This window comes from Esox lucius, chromosome 25, assembly GCF_011004845.1.
Source record: "Esox lucius isolate fEsoLuc1 chromosome 25, fEsoLuc1.pri, whole genome shotgun sequence".
Taxonomy (NCBI): Eukaryota; Metazoa; Chordata; class Actinopteri; order Esociformes; family Esocidae; genus Esox; species Esox lucius.
The window spans coordinates 22,560,854-22,578,647 of record NC_047593.1 but is presented as its reverse complement, the minus strand read 5'-3'; the positions used below and the strand labels follow the sequence as shown (position 1 = coordinate 22,578,647).

At 40.4% G+C, this 17,794-nt stretch overlaps 1 protein-coding gene across 1 annotated transcript in view; it reads left to right on the top strand.

Annotated features, from left to right (window-relative positions):
- Positions 1-758: 758 nt before the first annotated feature.
- LOC105009536 (glycine receptor subunit beta) overlaps positions 759-17,794 on the top strand; it is a 49,291-nt gene continuing 32,255 nt past the window's right edge. Inside the window, exons 1-3 of the mRNA XM_013131774.4 lie at positions 759-1,074; positions 4,808-4,915; positions 9,294-9,400. Coding sequence (XP_012987228.1) covers positions 1,046-1,074; positions 4,808-4,915; positions 9,294-9,400 — 244 coding nt within the window. The 5' untranslated portion in view covers positions 759-1,045. The remainder of the gene's footprint in view (positions 1,075-4,807; positions 4,916-9,293; positions 9,401-17,794) is intronic.

Below are 17,794 nucleotides of genomic sequence, written 5' to 3'. Positions count from 1 at the left end.
TGCTGAGTGTGCAAGCTAAACATGCATGCTATAATTAAACAAGCTCACTAGAATCTAAACGTGCATGCTACAATTAAACAAGCTCACTAGAATCTAAACATGCATTCTACAATTAAACAAGATCACTGGAATCTGAACGTGCATTCTACAATTAAACAAGCTCACTAAAATCTAAACGTGCATTCTACAATTAAACAAGCTCACTAGTATCTAAACATGGATGCTACAATTACACAAGCTCACTAAAATCTAAACGTGCATGCTACAATTAAACAAGCTCACTAGAATCTAAACATGCATTCTACAATTAAACAAGATCACTGGAATCTGAACGTGCATTCTACAATTAAACAAGCTCACTAAAATCTAAACGTGCATTCTACAATTAAACAAGCTCACTAGTATCTAAACATGGATGCTACAATTACACAAGCTCACTAAAATCTAAACGTGCATGCTACAATTAAACAAGCTCACTAGAATCTAAACGTGCATGCTACAATTAAACAAGCTCACTAGAATCTAAACGTGCATGCTAAAATTAAACAAGCTCACTGGAATCTGAACGTGCATGCTACAATTAAACAAGCTCACTGGAATCTGAACGTGCATGCACATGCTACAATTTAAATGACATTGAGCTTGTGCACAGACTGCTGCTGATAGAGAGCCAGCAGTACTGCATTAGAAGAGCAGGTACACATGCATTTTCTCTCCCTGCTTCTCTCTCTCTCTCTCACTGGAAATCTCTCTCTCTCTCACATGCAGACACATTCTTTCTCCATGCTTCACTCTCACGCATACTCACTGCCTCTTTCTTTAACTCACACACCTCCTCCGAACCATCCTCCCCCTCCCTCCCTCACACATCTATCTTCCTATGACAGATAGATGGTCATTGTGCGGACAGGCGGAAGGTGCTGTGTTGAACTTGAGAACGGGACACGAGAGAAGCTAGAGGAGGGATATGATGCGGCTTCCTTAACCGACACTGTCGATAAAACATTGCCGCAGCAACCAGCTCTGCAACAATCAGAACGTAGGAATGAGCACAGCAGCAAGCAGCATGTCAAGGTAAGACAAATTACTTTCTTTACATTCTGCAGTGATCTCTCTGTTATTCTCCATTTTACTTTCCTTTCACAGTGCATTTCTCATTTATCCATCTTTTTCTTCAGTCTCTTTCCCTCTTTCTCTTCATCTCTCCATCTTTTGTCTTTCTTACTATCTGTCTAACCTCTATATTCTGTCTGTTTGTAAGTCGGTCTCCTGTGTGATTTTCTGTCTGTCTGCTAGTTTGTCTCCTGTGTGATATTCTGGCTGTCTGCTTGTCTGTCTCCTGTGTGATATTCTGTCTGTCTGGTTGTCTGTCTCCTGCATGATATTCTGTCTGTCTGTCTCCTGTGTGATATTCTGGCTGTCTGCTTGTCTGTCTCCTGTGTGCTAGTCTGCCTGAAGGTCTGTGTGTCAGTCAGCTGTATGTCTAACAGTCAGCTGTCTTTGTTTTGATGAGTAAGGTCAATATGGCTGAGATAGGGGAATTAGTAACAGAGGCAAACTGGGCCAAGATATCAGCGTTGGCATTTTTAACACACTAGACCCTTTGCTTTCTCAAGATGCTCATCATCATTATTATTAGCTAAATAAGTGCAATTTTGTGAGAAGAATATACACTATTACTTCTCTGGCACACTTGAGCCCAGTAGTTAAGTCCAATACACACACATATATATTTACATACACAACCGTTCAAAGATTTGGGGTCACTAAGAAATGTCCTTGTTTCCCATGAAAACACAAAATGAATTTGAATAGGAAATATAGCAAAATGAATAGGAAATATAGTAATTGACAAGGTTAGAAATATTTTTTATAGTCAAATAATTGTCCTTCAAAATTTGCTTTCATCAAAGAATCTTACATTTTCTGCAATTACAGTCTTGCAGACCTTTGGCATTCTAGTCAATTTGTTGAGCTAATCTGAAGAGATTTCACCCCATGCTTCCTGAAGCACCTCCCAGAAGTTGGACTGGCTTGATGGGCACTTCTTGCATACAATTCGGTCAAGCTGCTCCCACTACAGCTCAATAGAGTTGAGATCTGGTGACTGTGCTGGCTACTCCATTATAGACAGAATTCCAGTTGACTGCTTCTTCACTAAATAGTTATTGCATAGTTTGGAGCTGTGCTTTTGGTAATTTTTCTGTTTTAAGAGAGAATTGTTTCCATTCAAGCACCATCCACATGGTATGGTGTTACAAAATGGAGGGTTAACCTTCCTTCTTTAAGATTCATTTTACCCTGTACAAATCTCCAACTTTGCCACCACCAAAGAGCCCCCAGACTATCACATTGCCATTGGATCACAGGACTGATGTTTGCTGATAATGAGCTTCTTTTCGCCTAAGTGTTCTTTTGTTGGTGTTCTGATAGACTCAGACCTCACATTTAACACTCATATCAAAGCGGTCACCAAAACAGCACTCTGTCATCTAAAAAATATAGCCAAAATCCAAGGCTTGGTGTCCCAAAAAGAACAAGAGAAGCACATCCATGCTTTTATCTCCAGTAGGGTTGACAGCTGTAATGGCCTCTTAACTGGACTCCCCAAAAAGACTGCAAAACAATTGCAGCTCATTCAGAATGCTGCTGCTAGAATGTTAACCAGGACCAAGAGAACAGAGAACATCACTCCGGTTCTTAAATCTTTGCATTGGCTTCCAGTTAGTTACAGAATAGATTTCAAAGTGGTGCTTTTAGTTTATAAATCTCTGAATGGTTTAGGACCCGAATACATTTCTGATATGTTTGAAGAATATAAACCGAGCAGGGCTCTTAGATCCATGAACATCGGTCAGCTAGTAGAGCCCAGAGTCCAAACTAAACACGGAGAAGCTGCGTTCAGCACTTATGCTGTACACAACTGGAATAAACTACCAGAAGATCTTAGACGTGCCCCAAACATATCCATTTTTAAATCTTGGTTAAAAACACTTCTCTTTTCACCTGCCTATGACCGAGCACTTAAACTTAACCACACTGTTTAGCTTTATAGCTTTCTATGTTTTTAAGATAAAGAAAATTTTTTGTCTTTATATGTTTTCTATTGTATTGTTTTATTATTATGATGTTTTCATTTGTTTTGATGTTTTCATTTGAGTATTTGTTTTTATGTTATTGTACTTTCATATATTTTTGTTATTTTTCTTTGTAAAGCACATTGAATTGCTTCGATGTATGAATTGTGCTATATAAATAAACTTGCTTACTTGCTTGCTATGTGTATTCTGTAAGATCAATTTCCACCTACAATAGTAATTTACAACATTAACAAGTCTACAGTGTATTTCTGATTTAATTTAATGTAATTATAATGGACATAATATATATATATATATACACACACATATATAAACAGTTGAAGCCGAATGTTTACATATAATTACGCTGAAGTCAGTGAAACTCATTTTGAACCACTCCACAGATTTCATGTTAACAAACTATAGTAATTTTTTCAACAATTGTTAACTGACTGATGACTTCACTTATAAAATGTCAATTAGAGGTGTACCTGTGGATGTATTTCGAGGCCTACCTTCAAACACAGTGCATCTCTTCTTGACATCGGAAAATCTAAAGAAATCCATCAAGACCTCCGAAAAATAATTGTAAACCTGGTCCATCCATGGGAGCAATTTCAAAATGACTGAAAGTACAACTTTCATCTGTACAAACAATAGTACAAATCAATCCCAGAACAACACCAAAGGACCTTGTGAAGATGCTGGAGGAAAGAGGCCCAAAAGTATCTATATCCACAGTAAAACAAGTCCTATAGCAACATAACCTAAAAGGCTGCTCAGCAAGGAAGAATCCATTGCTCCAAAACCGCCATAGAAATGCAAGAATACAGTTAGCAACTGCAAATGCGGACAAAGATCGTACTTTTCGAGAAATGTCCATTGGTCAGAAGAAACAAAAACTGAACTGTTTGGCCATAATGACCAAGGGGGAGGCTTGCAAGCCGAAGAATCCCAACTGTGAAGCATGGGGTTGTTGCAGGAGGGACTGGTGCACTTCAACAAAATAGATGGTATCACGAGGAAGGAAATTTAAGTGGAAATATTGAAGCAACATCTCAAGACATCATTCAAGAAGTTAAAGCTTGGTCGCAAATTGGTCTTTCTAATGGACAATGATACGCATTCTACCAAAACTGTGGCAAAATGGCTTAAGGACAACAAAGTCAAGGCATTGGAGTGGCCACCACAAAGCCCTGACATCAATCCTATAGAAAATGTGTGGGCAGAACTGAAAAAGCGTGAGCGAGCAAGGAGGCCTAGAAACCTGATCCAGTTACACCAGTTCTGTCAGGAGGAATGGGCCACAATTCAGCCAACTTATTGTGGGTAGCTTGTAGAAGGCAATCCAAAATGTTTGACCCATGATAAACAATTTAGAGGCAATGCTAGTCTGCTAGTTAAAAATAAATGGCATAATGATGAGTAAGGTCTATATGACAGAGCCAACCCCATGGCCCCATGTTTGAGTTGGCATTTACATGATTTGTTGTTTTGCTTGTGTTTCTACTAGATATTTTGGAAGGGTGTCCACTTCTAGGCCAAGCTCAGCAGTAAATAATTTGCCTCACAGTAGATTGATAGAGTTTAATCTTTTTCCACAGAACGATATGCTCTCATTACTCTCGTTCTGATGTTCTCTGAGATCTACTTCCCTCTTTGCCTGATGTTCTGCATTCACCTGTATGAGTAACACCAAACTGACCATATTGATTTCTATCCACAAGAATGGAGTTGGCAATCCTGATCCTTCTGCTAACCCTGACCCAGCCTGCAGAGAGTGGGGGAAAACCAGCCAAGAAATTCAAGAAGGGAAAGCAAGTCATCTGTCCCTCGTAAGTCCATAGTAGTAATATCAGTAGCTGGTGTAGTATTAATAGTAGTTGGTGTAGTAATAGTAGTTGGTGTAGTTATATTCTCAGATTATTTAAGATATTTGCAAAGTACTGAATGTATACTTAACAGCCTTTAACATTTGTCATACCTCTGAAGTTAAGTTAGCTAGCCTTTTATATTGGCCAGCTTACTTACAACATGTGCTGGTGGAAAATATGTTAACCATATCAGGCTAGTTCACTTTAAAAAGAAAATAGGACAGGCTTCCAAGCCTGCTATCGGATTGGCCAAGTGGTCAACACCGTGAGGGTTTGGAGGGCTCAATCATGTTGGGTTGCTTTGTCTTGTGCTCTATTGAAATGTTGAGGCAGCGTGGCGCCTGCTATTTGTTTTAAAAAGCAGTTTTTTAACCTCAGCCTGAAATCCAAAGAGCAAACAAGAACAACAATGTAATTGCACAGTGGAAAAAGTTTAGTTAGGTGAGTACATTGAGGGGTGACCAGTCATCTTTTGGCTGTGCCATGTGAAAACTATGAGTACATAACCCTTTTGTTTCAGTGATCAGCGGGTCAAATATAGTTGGGTTGTGTTCCTGAAGAATCCAGATCAACAGCACATCCATTGGGACAAGAATAGGGACAACCAGGTGGTAGTAAAAGCAGGAATCAGTAAATCTGTCTTAATAAATAATACTGACTAAACGGCTGAAAATCAAGCAGGAGGAAAATCTCTTTGACATTAATATGAATGGCCTTGCCTTCAGCTAAAGGAATCTAAAACCCACCGTGCAAATCCAATGATGTCCAGATGATATCCCACTTAAATATTACAAAATTGCATCACAATTTTTGTGTGGACATATTCTTATTAAACAAATGCTTTTTCTTATAAAATGTTTACCAATTATAAATGGACTCCGAAAATGTGTGTATAAACTCACCTAAAGGGTTATTAGGAACACCTGTTCAATTTCACATTAATGCAATTATCTAATCAACCAATCACATGGCAGTTGCTTCAATGCATTTAGGGGTGTGGTCCTGGTCAAGACAATCTCCTGAACTCCAAACTGAATGTCAGAATGGGAAAGAAAGGTGATTTAAGCAATTTTGATCGTGGCATGGTTGTTGGTGCCAGACGGGCCGGTCTGAGTATTTCACAATCTGCTCAGTTACTGGGATTTTCACGCACAACCATTTCTAGGGTTTACAAAGAATGCTGTGAAAAGGGAAAAACATCTAGTATGCGGCAGTCCTGTGGGCGAAAATGCCTTGTTGATGCTAGAGGTCAGAGGAGAATGGGCCCACTGATTCAAGCTGACAGAAGAGCAACTTTGACTGAAATAACCACTCGTTACAACCGAGGTATGCAGCAAAGCATTTGTGAAGCCACAACACGCACAACCTTCAGGCGGATGGGCTACAACAGCAGAAGATACCACCGGGTACCATTAATCTCCACTACAAATAGGAAAAAGAGGCTACAATTTCCACAAGCTCACCAATATTGGACAGTTGAAGACTGGAAGAATGTTGCCTGGTCTGATGAGTCTCGATTTCTGTTGAGACATTCAAATTGGTAGAGTCAGAATTTGGCGTAAACAGAATGAGAACATGGATCCATCATGCCTTGTTACCACTGTGCAGGCTGGTGGTGGTGGTGTAATGGTGTGGGGGATGTTTTCTTGGCACACTTTAGGCCCCTTAGTGCCAATTGGGCATTGTTTAAATGCCACGGCCTACCTGAGCATTGTTTCTGACAATGTCCATCCCTTTATGACCACCATGTACCCATCCTCTGATGGCTACTTCCAGCAGGATAATGCACCATGTCACAAAGTTCGAATCATTTCAAATTGGTTTCTTGAACATGACAATGAGTTCACTGTACTGAAATGCCCCCACAGTCACCAGATCTCAACCCAATAGAGCATCTTTGGGTGTGGTGGAACGGGAGCTTCGTGCCCTGGATGTGCATCCCACAAATCTCCATCAACTGCAAGATGCTATCCTATCAATATGGGCCAACATTTCTAAAGAATGCTTTCAGCACCTTGTTGAATCAATGCCACGTAGAATTAAGGCAGTTCTGAAGGCGGAAGGGGGTCAAACACAGTATTAGTATGGTGTTCCTAATAATCCTTTAGGTGAGTGTATATATATATATATATATATATATATATGTGAGTGTATATGTATGTAAATATATATATACTGTGGAATCTGAGAATTAACAATTAGAATGTGAAGGTACGTTTCATTGGAAGTGAATGTGCCTAGAGAATGAGAACAACAGACACCTCTGTTTAGATTCTCTCTCTGTAGGTTGCGCTCTGATAACCCCAGGAATGTTAAATTGACCATTTGGCATGGGGGTTACTGTCTTGGAAACCTGATCTTTGATAGGTAGACACACCCATCAATGTATATATCAGCTTGTAACCAACATCACAGGAAGAAGAGATTGAGTGAGATGAGATTGAGGTTGTATAAGGAAGACCAGGTCCATAACCTCATGAACAAGACTCTAATGCTGCAATAAATAATACAGTTTCTCTCTCCCTTGACAAACGGGTATGCAATAATTATTACAACCACTATAAGAAACGGCCAATTTCTAACAATACCGATCAGCCATAACATTAGGACCACTGACAGGTGAAGTGAATAACACTGATAATCTCATTATCATGGCACCTGTCATTGAGTGGGACATATTAGTCAGTAAATGAGCATTCTGTCATCAAAGTTGATGGGTTAGATGCAGGACAAATGGGCATATGTAAGGCCAAGCATTAACTTGGCCTCCAAATTCCCAAGATCTCAGTTCAACCGAGCACCTGTGGGATGTGCTGGACAAACGAGTCCAATCCATGGTGGCCCCACCTCGCAATTTACAGGACTTAAAGGATCTGCTGCTAAGGTCAGGCCTGTTTTGACTGCAAAAGGGGACCTACACAATATTAGGCAGGTGGTCATAATGTTATGGCTGATCGGTGTATGTGTGTGTGTGTTTCTGTGTATTTATGTGTTTTATGGCCAACTATGCTGAAAACTTTTTTTCCCCTCTGCGATTCATCACTATGAGTTGAAACACAAACATGACAGACTCACCATGCACTCAGTTCATTGGTCAGAAATGCTGCGCCAATCAGAGTTATCGTGGGTATATCCGCTTGTAACCGCTGTGAAACGTACAACCGCAGATTGTGATTTACAAATAACCCTAACCCTAACATTTTTGTGACAAACTTCTGAATGTCTGTATTTTATGTTAGCAAGTGTTAATGTAAAGAATTAATGAGTAGCATGATTCCAAATATCAAGTGTTACACTATGCAAATTGTTTATACAACTACTACTAAGTTATTACAAGTCTGCAAATCTTTTTTACAAGCGTAAAAAAAACTTGAATAAATACTGTCAATAGTCTGGTTAATTTGTATGTAAAATATATTTATATAATGTTTTACTAGGGTTAGTTATCTAGCTACAAAGCACTTAATATTGTGTTTCAGTTTTGGTGTAATTCGTTAGATCTTATGGAATCCCACCCACAGGTTTTTGTTGTGTTTGAGTTTTGGTGTAATTTGTTTGATCTTACGTAACCCTCCCCAGAGGTTTTTGTTGAGTTTTGGTGTAATTTGTTTGATCTTACGTAACCCTCCCCAGAGGTTTTTGTTGAGTTTTGGTGTAATTTGTTTGATCTTACGTAACCCTCCCCAGAGGTTTTTGTTGAGTTTTGGTGTAATTTGTTTGATCTTACGTAACCCTCCCCAGAGGTTTTTGTTGAGTTTTGGTGTAATTTGTTTGATCTTACGTAACCCTCCCCAGAGGTTTTTGTTGAGTTTTGGTGTAATTTGTTTGATCTTACGTAACCCTCCCCAGAGGTTTTTGTTGAGTTTTGGTGTAATTTGTTTGATCTTACGTAACCCTCCCCAGAGGTTTTTGTTGAGTTTTGGTGTAATTTGTTTGATCTTACGTAACCCTCCCCAGAGGTTTTTGTTGAGTTTTGGTGTAATTTGTTTGATCTTACGTAACCCTCCCCAGAGGTTTTTGTTGTGTTTCAGTTTTGGTGTAATTGATTTGACCTTTTTTTTTTATAAATGCCCTCCAGGTTGTAGACCACGGTCACTCTTTCCATGTGTCTTCCCATTACAACCGCTAGTGGGTCAGGACAACTACAGATCGGTTCTTAAGGAGGCAAAACCTCAATTTTATGATGAATCATAAGACATTCCTTCTATGATTATTTGTATTATTATTTTTGTATATTACTAGTTGTAGTTGTCAAGTAGTTGTATTATATGCCATATTCCTAATATCAGTGAAAGTGAAATTATAACTCTAAGTGTTGGCGTGTGTTTTTGTGTTATAGACAGCTGTCTGCAGAAGAGATAGCTCAGGTACCAGCAAACTCCACCAGCAACATCCTCAACAGGCTGATGGTGACCTATGACCCAAGGATACGACCCAACTTCAAAGGTAAATGATGTTAAAAAAATCATGTTATTGGCCATTTGGTTAGAGTTTTGACCCCAAGATTGGAAGGTTCAGGCATTGATCCCTGATTGATCCCTACCGAAGTATTTTTAAAGGTAGGTTATTTAACAAAGCAGGGTATTGAAAATAGTTATAATAATTTGCGATTGGTTTGCTTGGTGCATGAGCCCATAATAACATATATCACCAGTAAACAGCATATTCACATATATCCCACTTATATACCATTTCCAACAATGTAGAATCAGCCCAACACAATGTAGATTAAAATAAGATCCCCTCAACTCAGCAAATTAGATGCAGGGACCCCAGGTACCGAAACCAAACGCAGACCCAGAGAAGGTAAATGGAGAGGGAAACAAGTATTTATTGAGTGCAGTCCGGTGATGAAATGGGTTATGGCAGGCGTGCAGACCGGTGAGGGTGGGAGACTAGATGGAGTGGTAGCCTGTTCCAGCGAGGGGGGGTAGACGGTTCTGGTAGTCTGGCGGGAGTGGAGGGCAGTCCAGGGCGGGAATTGAATGTGGACTAACAATCCAACAGGGACTGGTTGTCAGGTCTCAGCTTAAATGGTGGTGTAGGGCTGGGTCCTCCCTAGGTTTCTTCCTAAAATTGGGCATTCTTAGGGAGTTTTTCCTAGCCACTGAAATCCAACACTACTGTTGTTTGCTCCTTGGGGTTTAAGGCCGGGTGACTCTGTAAAGCACTTTGTGACAACTGCTGTTGTAAAAAGGGCTTTATAAATAAATTTGATTGATAGGGCTGATCAGGACCAGGTGTGCTGATTCCTGACGAGGAACAGGTGAGGGCTGGATCAGGTGCTCCTGGATTTACCACCTTGCTCTCGTTGTCCGGCAACCGGAACACAAACACAAGACAGGGAAAGGGATGGGGTCGTGACAGTAGAATCTGCACAACAAAATGTAGAATAAAATAAAATCTCCTCAGCACAATGTAGAATCACAGCAAATTTTATTGATACTACCTCCCTAACAAAATATAGGAAAATCTGATAATACATTTTGGAAGATAAAAAAACCAATGTTGATCATGCCTATATTATTTATATGTTTATATGTTATTCTGTGTCTAGCTGTAATAATTTGCAATTGGTTTGCTTGGTGCATAAGCCCATAATAACAGATTGTGAGTTTGTCCCTCCTCAGACCACTATCAGTATGTACTCTCCACTACTGACTGGGAGCACCCCACAAGCCTTGTCGTTAAGATTACAATTATAATAATTAATAAATAGGTGTGGGCTGAGTCTAGAGTCTATTTAAACCTAGTCCAGGTTTGAAGCATGACCAGATGGTCAAGGACAGGGACAAAACAAGGGAGGGGGAGGTGTCAGCACAGTGACAGCTAAAATCGTTAGGTATCGTCTCGATCTGCAATACAACCAGGAGGACTCTGGACAGGGACAGCAACGGGCCCCCCAGGGCCAGGTACTCCGCAGATGTGGTCCAGGACCTCATGCCCTCCTACGTTCAAAACGTGAGGAGACTGGGAAAATTCTGAAAATGCATTCCTCATATCAACAAGGATTTATAGTAGAGAAGGAGAACTTAGTGGAGAAGGAGAACTGATCCTACTCCCCCAGTACAATAATATAGTAGCGTAAGACAGGGGGCGACACTGTGGCCCAACAGGCCCTGTCCGGGGCCTTTATTTATTGATTTGTCAGGGTAACCGGAAAGTAGAGCATTGCAGTAATCTAGTCTAGAAGTAACAAAAGCATGGATTTGTTTTTCTGCATCCGTATTTGATAAAAAGTTTCTGATTTTTGCAATGTTAAAAAAAAAATGATAATAAGCAACTCTTGAGACATATTTTATATGGTAATCAAAGGAGAGGTCAGGGTCAAGGGTAACGCTAAGATTTCTTACAGTTTTTTGGGATAAGACCATGCAGCCGTCGAGGTTCACAGTGAGATCTGCTAACAACGCTCTTTGTTTCTTGGGTCCTAAAACGAGCATTTCTGTTTTTCTTGAGTGTAAAAGCAAGACATTTTCTGTCATCCACTTCCTAATATCTGAAACACATGCTTCCAAAGTAGCTAATTCTGGGGCTTCTCTGAAATATATAACTGTGTTTCATCAGCGTAACAGTGAAAGTTGACATTGTGGTTCCGGATTACATCACCCAGAGGCAGCATATATAGTGAGAACAATAATGGGCCCAGAACAAAGCCTTGAGGAACACCAAAACAAACCTTTTACTTGTCAGTGGATATGCCATCCACACTAACAAACTGATATCTTTCAGATAAATAAGATTTAAACCAGGCTAAAACATGTCCACCTAGCCCAATATGGGTTTCCAGTCTCTCTAAGAGAAGTGTGTGATCAATAGTGATCAATAGTCAAAAGCAGCACTAACATCAAGAAGCAAGAGAACCGATGCGGAACCTTTGTCTGAGGCCATTAGAAGTTTATTTGTTACCTTCATGAGTGCAGTCTCAGTACTATGTGGGCTCTGAAACCGGACTGCAGCATTTCATAAATGATATTTATCATCAGGAAGGCATTCAGTTGTTGGGAAACACATTTTTCTAAGATTTTTGAGAGGAAAGGGAGGTTCGATTTTGACCTATAATTGTTTAATATGTTGGGATCCAGATTAGATTTTGTTTAGAAAAGGCTTAATTTCTGCTATTTTTAGTGAGTTTGGTACACATCTGGAGGAAATGTAGCAATGTATTATGTTCAACATTGACAGACCTAGCACAAGAAATAGCTCCTTAAGTAATTTTGTTGAAATGGGGTCTAGCTGACAATTTGTGGGTTTAGAATTCATTACAAATTTAGTGAATGTGTCGAGCGATACGGTATCAAAAAATTCAAGTGTCCCCATTGACACCTGGTCAGGGAGGTTCAGGACATTCTCAGAATCACTGAGATTTTGGGGACTATAACTATTTAAGGAGGAGTCTGTTATTTGTTTTCTAATGGTGATGATCTTTTCATCAAAGTACTTCATGTATTCATTACAGCTAAAGTGAAGACCCACTTCACTTGTTGAGCGTTGCTTTTTTGTTAACTTTGCAACTGTATCGTAGAGACATTTTGGATTGTGTTGGTAAAACATTTGAAGTTGAATTTGAGCAATTTGTTTATATAGAGTAAATTTGAAAAAGTTTGTCAGGTAGCCAGGTAGGTAACAGCAGACAGCGTACAGCACGTCAACTCAGGTCTATATTCACTCAGTGCAGTTAATTGAACACAGACCTTTATACACTCAGCACAGTTCATTGAACTCAGGTCTATATTCACTCAGTGCAGTTAATTGAACACAGACCTTTATACACTCAGTACAGTTCATTGAACACAGACCCTTATACACTCAGTACAGTTCATTGAACACAGACCCTTATACACTCAGTACAGTTCATTGAACACAGACCCTTATACACTCAGTACAGTTCATTGAACACAGACCTTTATACACTCAGTACAGTTTATTGAACACAGACCTTTATACACTCAGTACAGTTCATTGAACACAGACCTTTATACACTCTGTACAGTTAATTGAAAACAGACCTTCATACACTCATATAGTTCATTGAACACAGACCTTTATACACTCAGTACAGTTTATTGTGCGATATTGTCCCCCTTTCTATCATGGTTAGACTACAGCTCACAAGCTGTTCTGCTGAGATCAGCATAACTAGATGTCTACAGGCCTTGAGAAGTTAACTATAATTATCTGCTGTAGGAACATTCCGTTCTGCGAGAAGAGCAGAACCAGACATTAACCTATTAATGAGAAATATGATTTATTCATCTATTAATGAGAAATATGATTAATTAACTGATTAATGAGAAATATGATTAATTCCCCTATTAATGAAGAGCAATATGATGTCATTAACTTAATAATGAGCAATATGATTTAATTAACCTGGTAATGATTTCATAAAAAAAATATACATTTTTAATCCCACAAAGATTAATGCTCTTTCATTGTTTGCCTATTAAATTACATAAAGAAAACTACATATTCATAAATGACCAGTGCTTTATACCGTAGTAGTTACTAGCCAAAAACAAAACATTAACACATTTACTTAACCCTACCAGCAGTAATAAGAATTTATGATTCCTATACTTGTTTCTTCAAAACATGTTCTGATTATAATTATACTGTGAACAATGAACAAACCCAACCTATTTAGTAATGTTGAGTGTTCGAATAAAAATAGAGATTGTCATAGATAGCAATAAAATTTTAGCAAACTAGGCTAAACTTTCTGATCGATGAGCAGGTAGTGTTCCTTGCACTGGCGTAGCATGGTGATGCTGGGCTGGTTTGCAAGCTATCCTCCCTTAGCCCTACTGTAGGTAATGTACTAAAGAAATATTAAATTGAAAATATCACTGGAGAACAGTGTCAGATTTATGACTACCATTTCAAATGAATAAGAATGGAGGCATTAGAGACAAGGAAACAGAAGGAGTCCTTTTGGTTAATTAGCTGAAGGTGCTGCAAGCCACAATGTGTCTGTTTGTGTGTGTGCATGTGTGTTTGTGTACGTGCATGTGTTTGTGTACGTAGATGTTTGTGTGTGCTTGTATACATGCATGTGTGTGTGTGTGTGTGTGCGTGTGTGTGTGTGTTTGTGTATGTGAACTTGTGTGTGTGTTTGTGTACATGTGTGTGTGTGTGGGTGTGCGTGTGTGTGTGTGTTTGTGTGTACGTGCATGTGTGTTTGTGTGTGTGTGTGCGTGTGTGTGTGTGCATGCATGGGTGTATATGCGTGCATGTGTACATGTGTGTGTGTGTGGGTGTGCGTGTGTGTGTGTTTGTGTGTACGTGCATGTGTGTTTATGTGTGTGTGTGTGCGCGTGTGTGTGTGTGCATGCATGGGTGTATGTGCGTGCATGTGTACATGTGTGTGTGTGTGGGTGTGTGTGTGTTTGTGTGTACGTGCATGTGTGTGCGTGTGTACGTGCATGTGTGTGCGTGTGTGTGTGTGCATGCATGGGTGAATGTGCGTGCATGTGTGCATGTGTGTGTATGTGTGTGTGGGTGTTTGTGTACATGCGTGTGTGTGTGTGTTTGGATCAAAAGACACAAGGCTGAAACCCAGAGAAGCCCAGCCCTGACGATGCCAATGTTCTGTCACCTCTGTGGTCTCAGGCTATTACATTCCGTGGATCTTTCTGTTATGTCATGTATTTTATTGTTTTGGGGGTCAGAAAAGTTTGCTTCTTTCTCCTGTTTCTATTTTCAATAATTTTTTGAGAAAAGCCTGCTAGCAAATATTTGTCAAAGTTCATCAATGGCACCAACTCACAACAAACAAAAGGTAAAAACTAACAGAATACCATTATGGCCATGAAGCATTTAATGTTTTTTGTTTCTTCAGTAGAATCATATGAATATATGTTTCCTTGAAGGTTAAATGTGCCTAGATAATGAGAACAATAGGAACATCTGCATTTAGATTCTCTTTCAGTAGGTTGCATTCTGATAACCTCGGGAATGTGGAATGTTTACGCTGACCATCTGGCTTGGGGGTTCGAGGTGGAATCTGTATTAGGTAGACACACCCTTCAATTTATATAACGGCTTGTTACCAGCATTACAGTGAGATTGAGTTTGTAAGATACAATCTGTAACATCATGAACAATAGACTATGGAATGCTGCAATAAATAATTGAATTATGTCCCATTGACAAGATCATTATTTTAACACAATGCGAACAACTGAATTTCTTACACTTCATATCTTTGAGCCAGCTAGCACACAAACAGTGGCAAAACAAGGTAAAAATTATCTTTAACAATTTTGCATGCAACCCAACTATCACGTTGTAACAAAGCTAATAGGTAGTACATTGATTTCTTAGTTGACGCTTCTTTCCACCCTTTTATCAGGGTAACCAGAGAAAAAGGTTTTCAATAAAAACTCCTAGATTTGAGGGTCACACGTTGGTCTATCAAAGTTGTTTGGGATACAGTTGTGCTCAAACGTCTGCATACGCTTGGCCATGAAGTCCCAAGCTGCAGCCGGGATCCCGCTGCACTCTACATCACATTACAGCACACATACATTCAGCCCCGTTCTGTGAACTGATCTGGACTGCCTCAATTCACCTACCATATATGACGTAGGCACACATTACATTACAGTAACTCTATTTGACTCTCTCCACTACCAGCCTGCTCACGCGCAGTTTATGTAGCGCTCTCCAGAATTGATCTCTGACCAGTTTTTTCGTTTGTATCTGGTTTATTATTTTTATTATTTATTTCTCACTTATTCAACGTCTGCACATTCAGCCAACCCCAATATCCTAGCCGTGTCTGAATCCTGGCTTAGGAAATCCACTAAAAACTGCGGAGTCACACTCTATTGTAGACAAGCACTACAGTGCTCCGTTATCTTATCCAGGTCAGTGCCAAAACAGGTTGAACTTTTACTTTCAAAAACAGACCCCCATCTGCTCCCAGTTGTGCTTTAGACACCCTTTGTGAGTTGATTGCCCCCTATTTATCCTCTGAGTTCTTGTTGTTAGGAGACCTAAATTTGGACATGCTCAATGCCTCAATCAATTTATTATCCAAACTTGATGCCCTCAATCTTATGCAAATCATCAATGAACCCACCAGATACAACCTAAAATCTGCTAACAAAGGCATTCTCATAGATATTGCCCTAAATAATATGCCCTCAAAATACACCTCAGGTGTCTTCAACCAGGACATCAGAGACCACTGCCTCATTTCCTACATCTGAAACGGGTCTGCAGTTAAAAGACCTCCCCTCATCACTGTTAAACGCTCCCTAAAACACTTCTGTGCCTTTCTATTAGATCTATCCAAGGTACCCTGGAAGGATATCAACCTTATCCCTTCAATAGAGGATGCCTGGTCATTCTTTAAGGATGCCTTTCTGGCAGTTCTAAATAAGCATGTCCCTTTCAAAAAGTTTAGAACTAAGAGCAGATATAGCCCATGGTTCACCCCAGAACTCAGCACCTTGAGCCAGCATAAATACATTCTGTGGCATACTGCTCTAGCCTCGAATAATCCCTGTGAACTGCAACTCTTCAAGGAAACCAGGAACAGGTACACACAGGTGGTTAGAAATGCTAAGGCTAGCTTCTTCAAACAGAAATTTTCTTCCTGTAGCACCAATTCCAAAATGTTCTGGGACACAGTAAAGTCCATGGAGAATAAGAACACTGCTGCCCAGCTTCCCACAGCTCTAAGGCTAGATAGTAATGTCACTACTGACAAGTCTTCCATATTTGAGAACTTCAATAAGCAGGACATGCTTTTCATCTGGCATCCCAGACCCTAACTAACAGCCCTTCTCTCTCTGCAGCATCCAGACAAAGCTGCCCACATTTCTCCTTTGCCCATATCCAGACAGCCGATGTTCTGAGGGAGCTGCAAAACCTTGACCCATTCAAATCTGCTGGTTTAGACAATCTGGGTCCTTCATTTCTAAAACTGTAATTATCACTGCTCCCATCACCAGCCATTTCAACCTCTGCTTTGACTCATCCGAAATCTCTAAAGATTGGAAAGTGGCTGCAGTTATCCCTATATTCATAGGGGGGGACACCTTAGATCCTAACTGCTACAGAACGATTTCCATCCTGCCTCTCAAAGGTCTTCGAAAGCCTTATTAATAAGCTAATCGTCAACCATTTCGAATCCCATCGCAGTCTCTCTGACATGCAATCCGGTTTTCGATCTGGTCACGGGTGCACCTCAGCCACAGTCCTAAACGACATCATAATTGCCATTGACCAAAAATATTACTGCCCAGCAGTCTTCATCGACCTGGCCAAGGCCTTCGAATCCTTTAGTCACCACATCCTCATTCGCAGATTAAAGAGCCTGGGTTTTTCAAAGGACTGCCTGGCCTGGATCACAAATTCTTTCTCTGACAGATTCTAGTGTGTTAAGTCGGAGAGGGCCTGCTTTCCAGACCTCTGGCTGTCTCTATGGGGGGTGCCTCTGGGACCTCTGGCTGTCTCTATGGGGGGTGCCTCTGGGACCTCTGGCTGTCTCTATGGGGGGTGCCTCTGGGACCTCTGGCTGTCTCTATGGGGGGTGCCTCCGGGACCTCTGGCGGTCTCTATGGGGGGTGCCTCCGGGACCTCTGGCGGTCTCTTTGGGGGTGCCTCAGGGACCTCTGGCGGTCTCTTTGGGGGTGCCTCAGGGACCTCTGGCTGTCTATATGGGGGTGTCTCAGGGTTCAATTCTCGGGCCGACTATTTTCTGTATATATCAATGATGTGGCACTTGCTGCAGGTGACTCTATGATTCACCTCTATGCAGATGACACCATTCTCTATATGTCCGGCCCAATGTTGGACAGTGTGTTAAAAAATCTCCAAGAAAGCTTT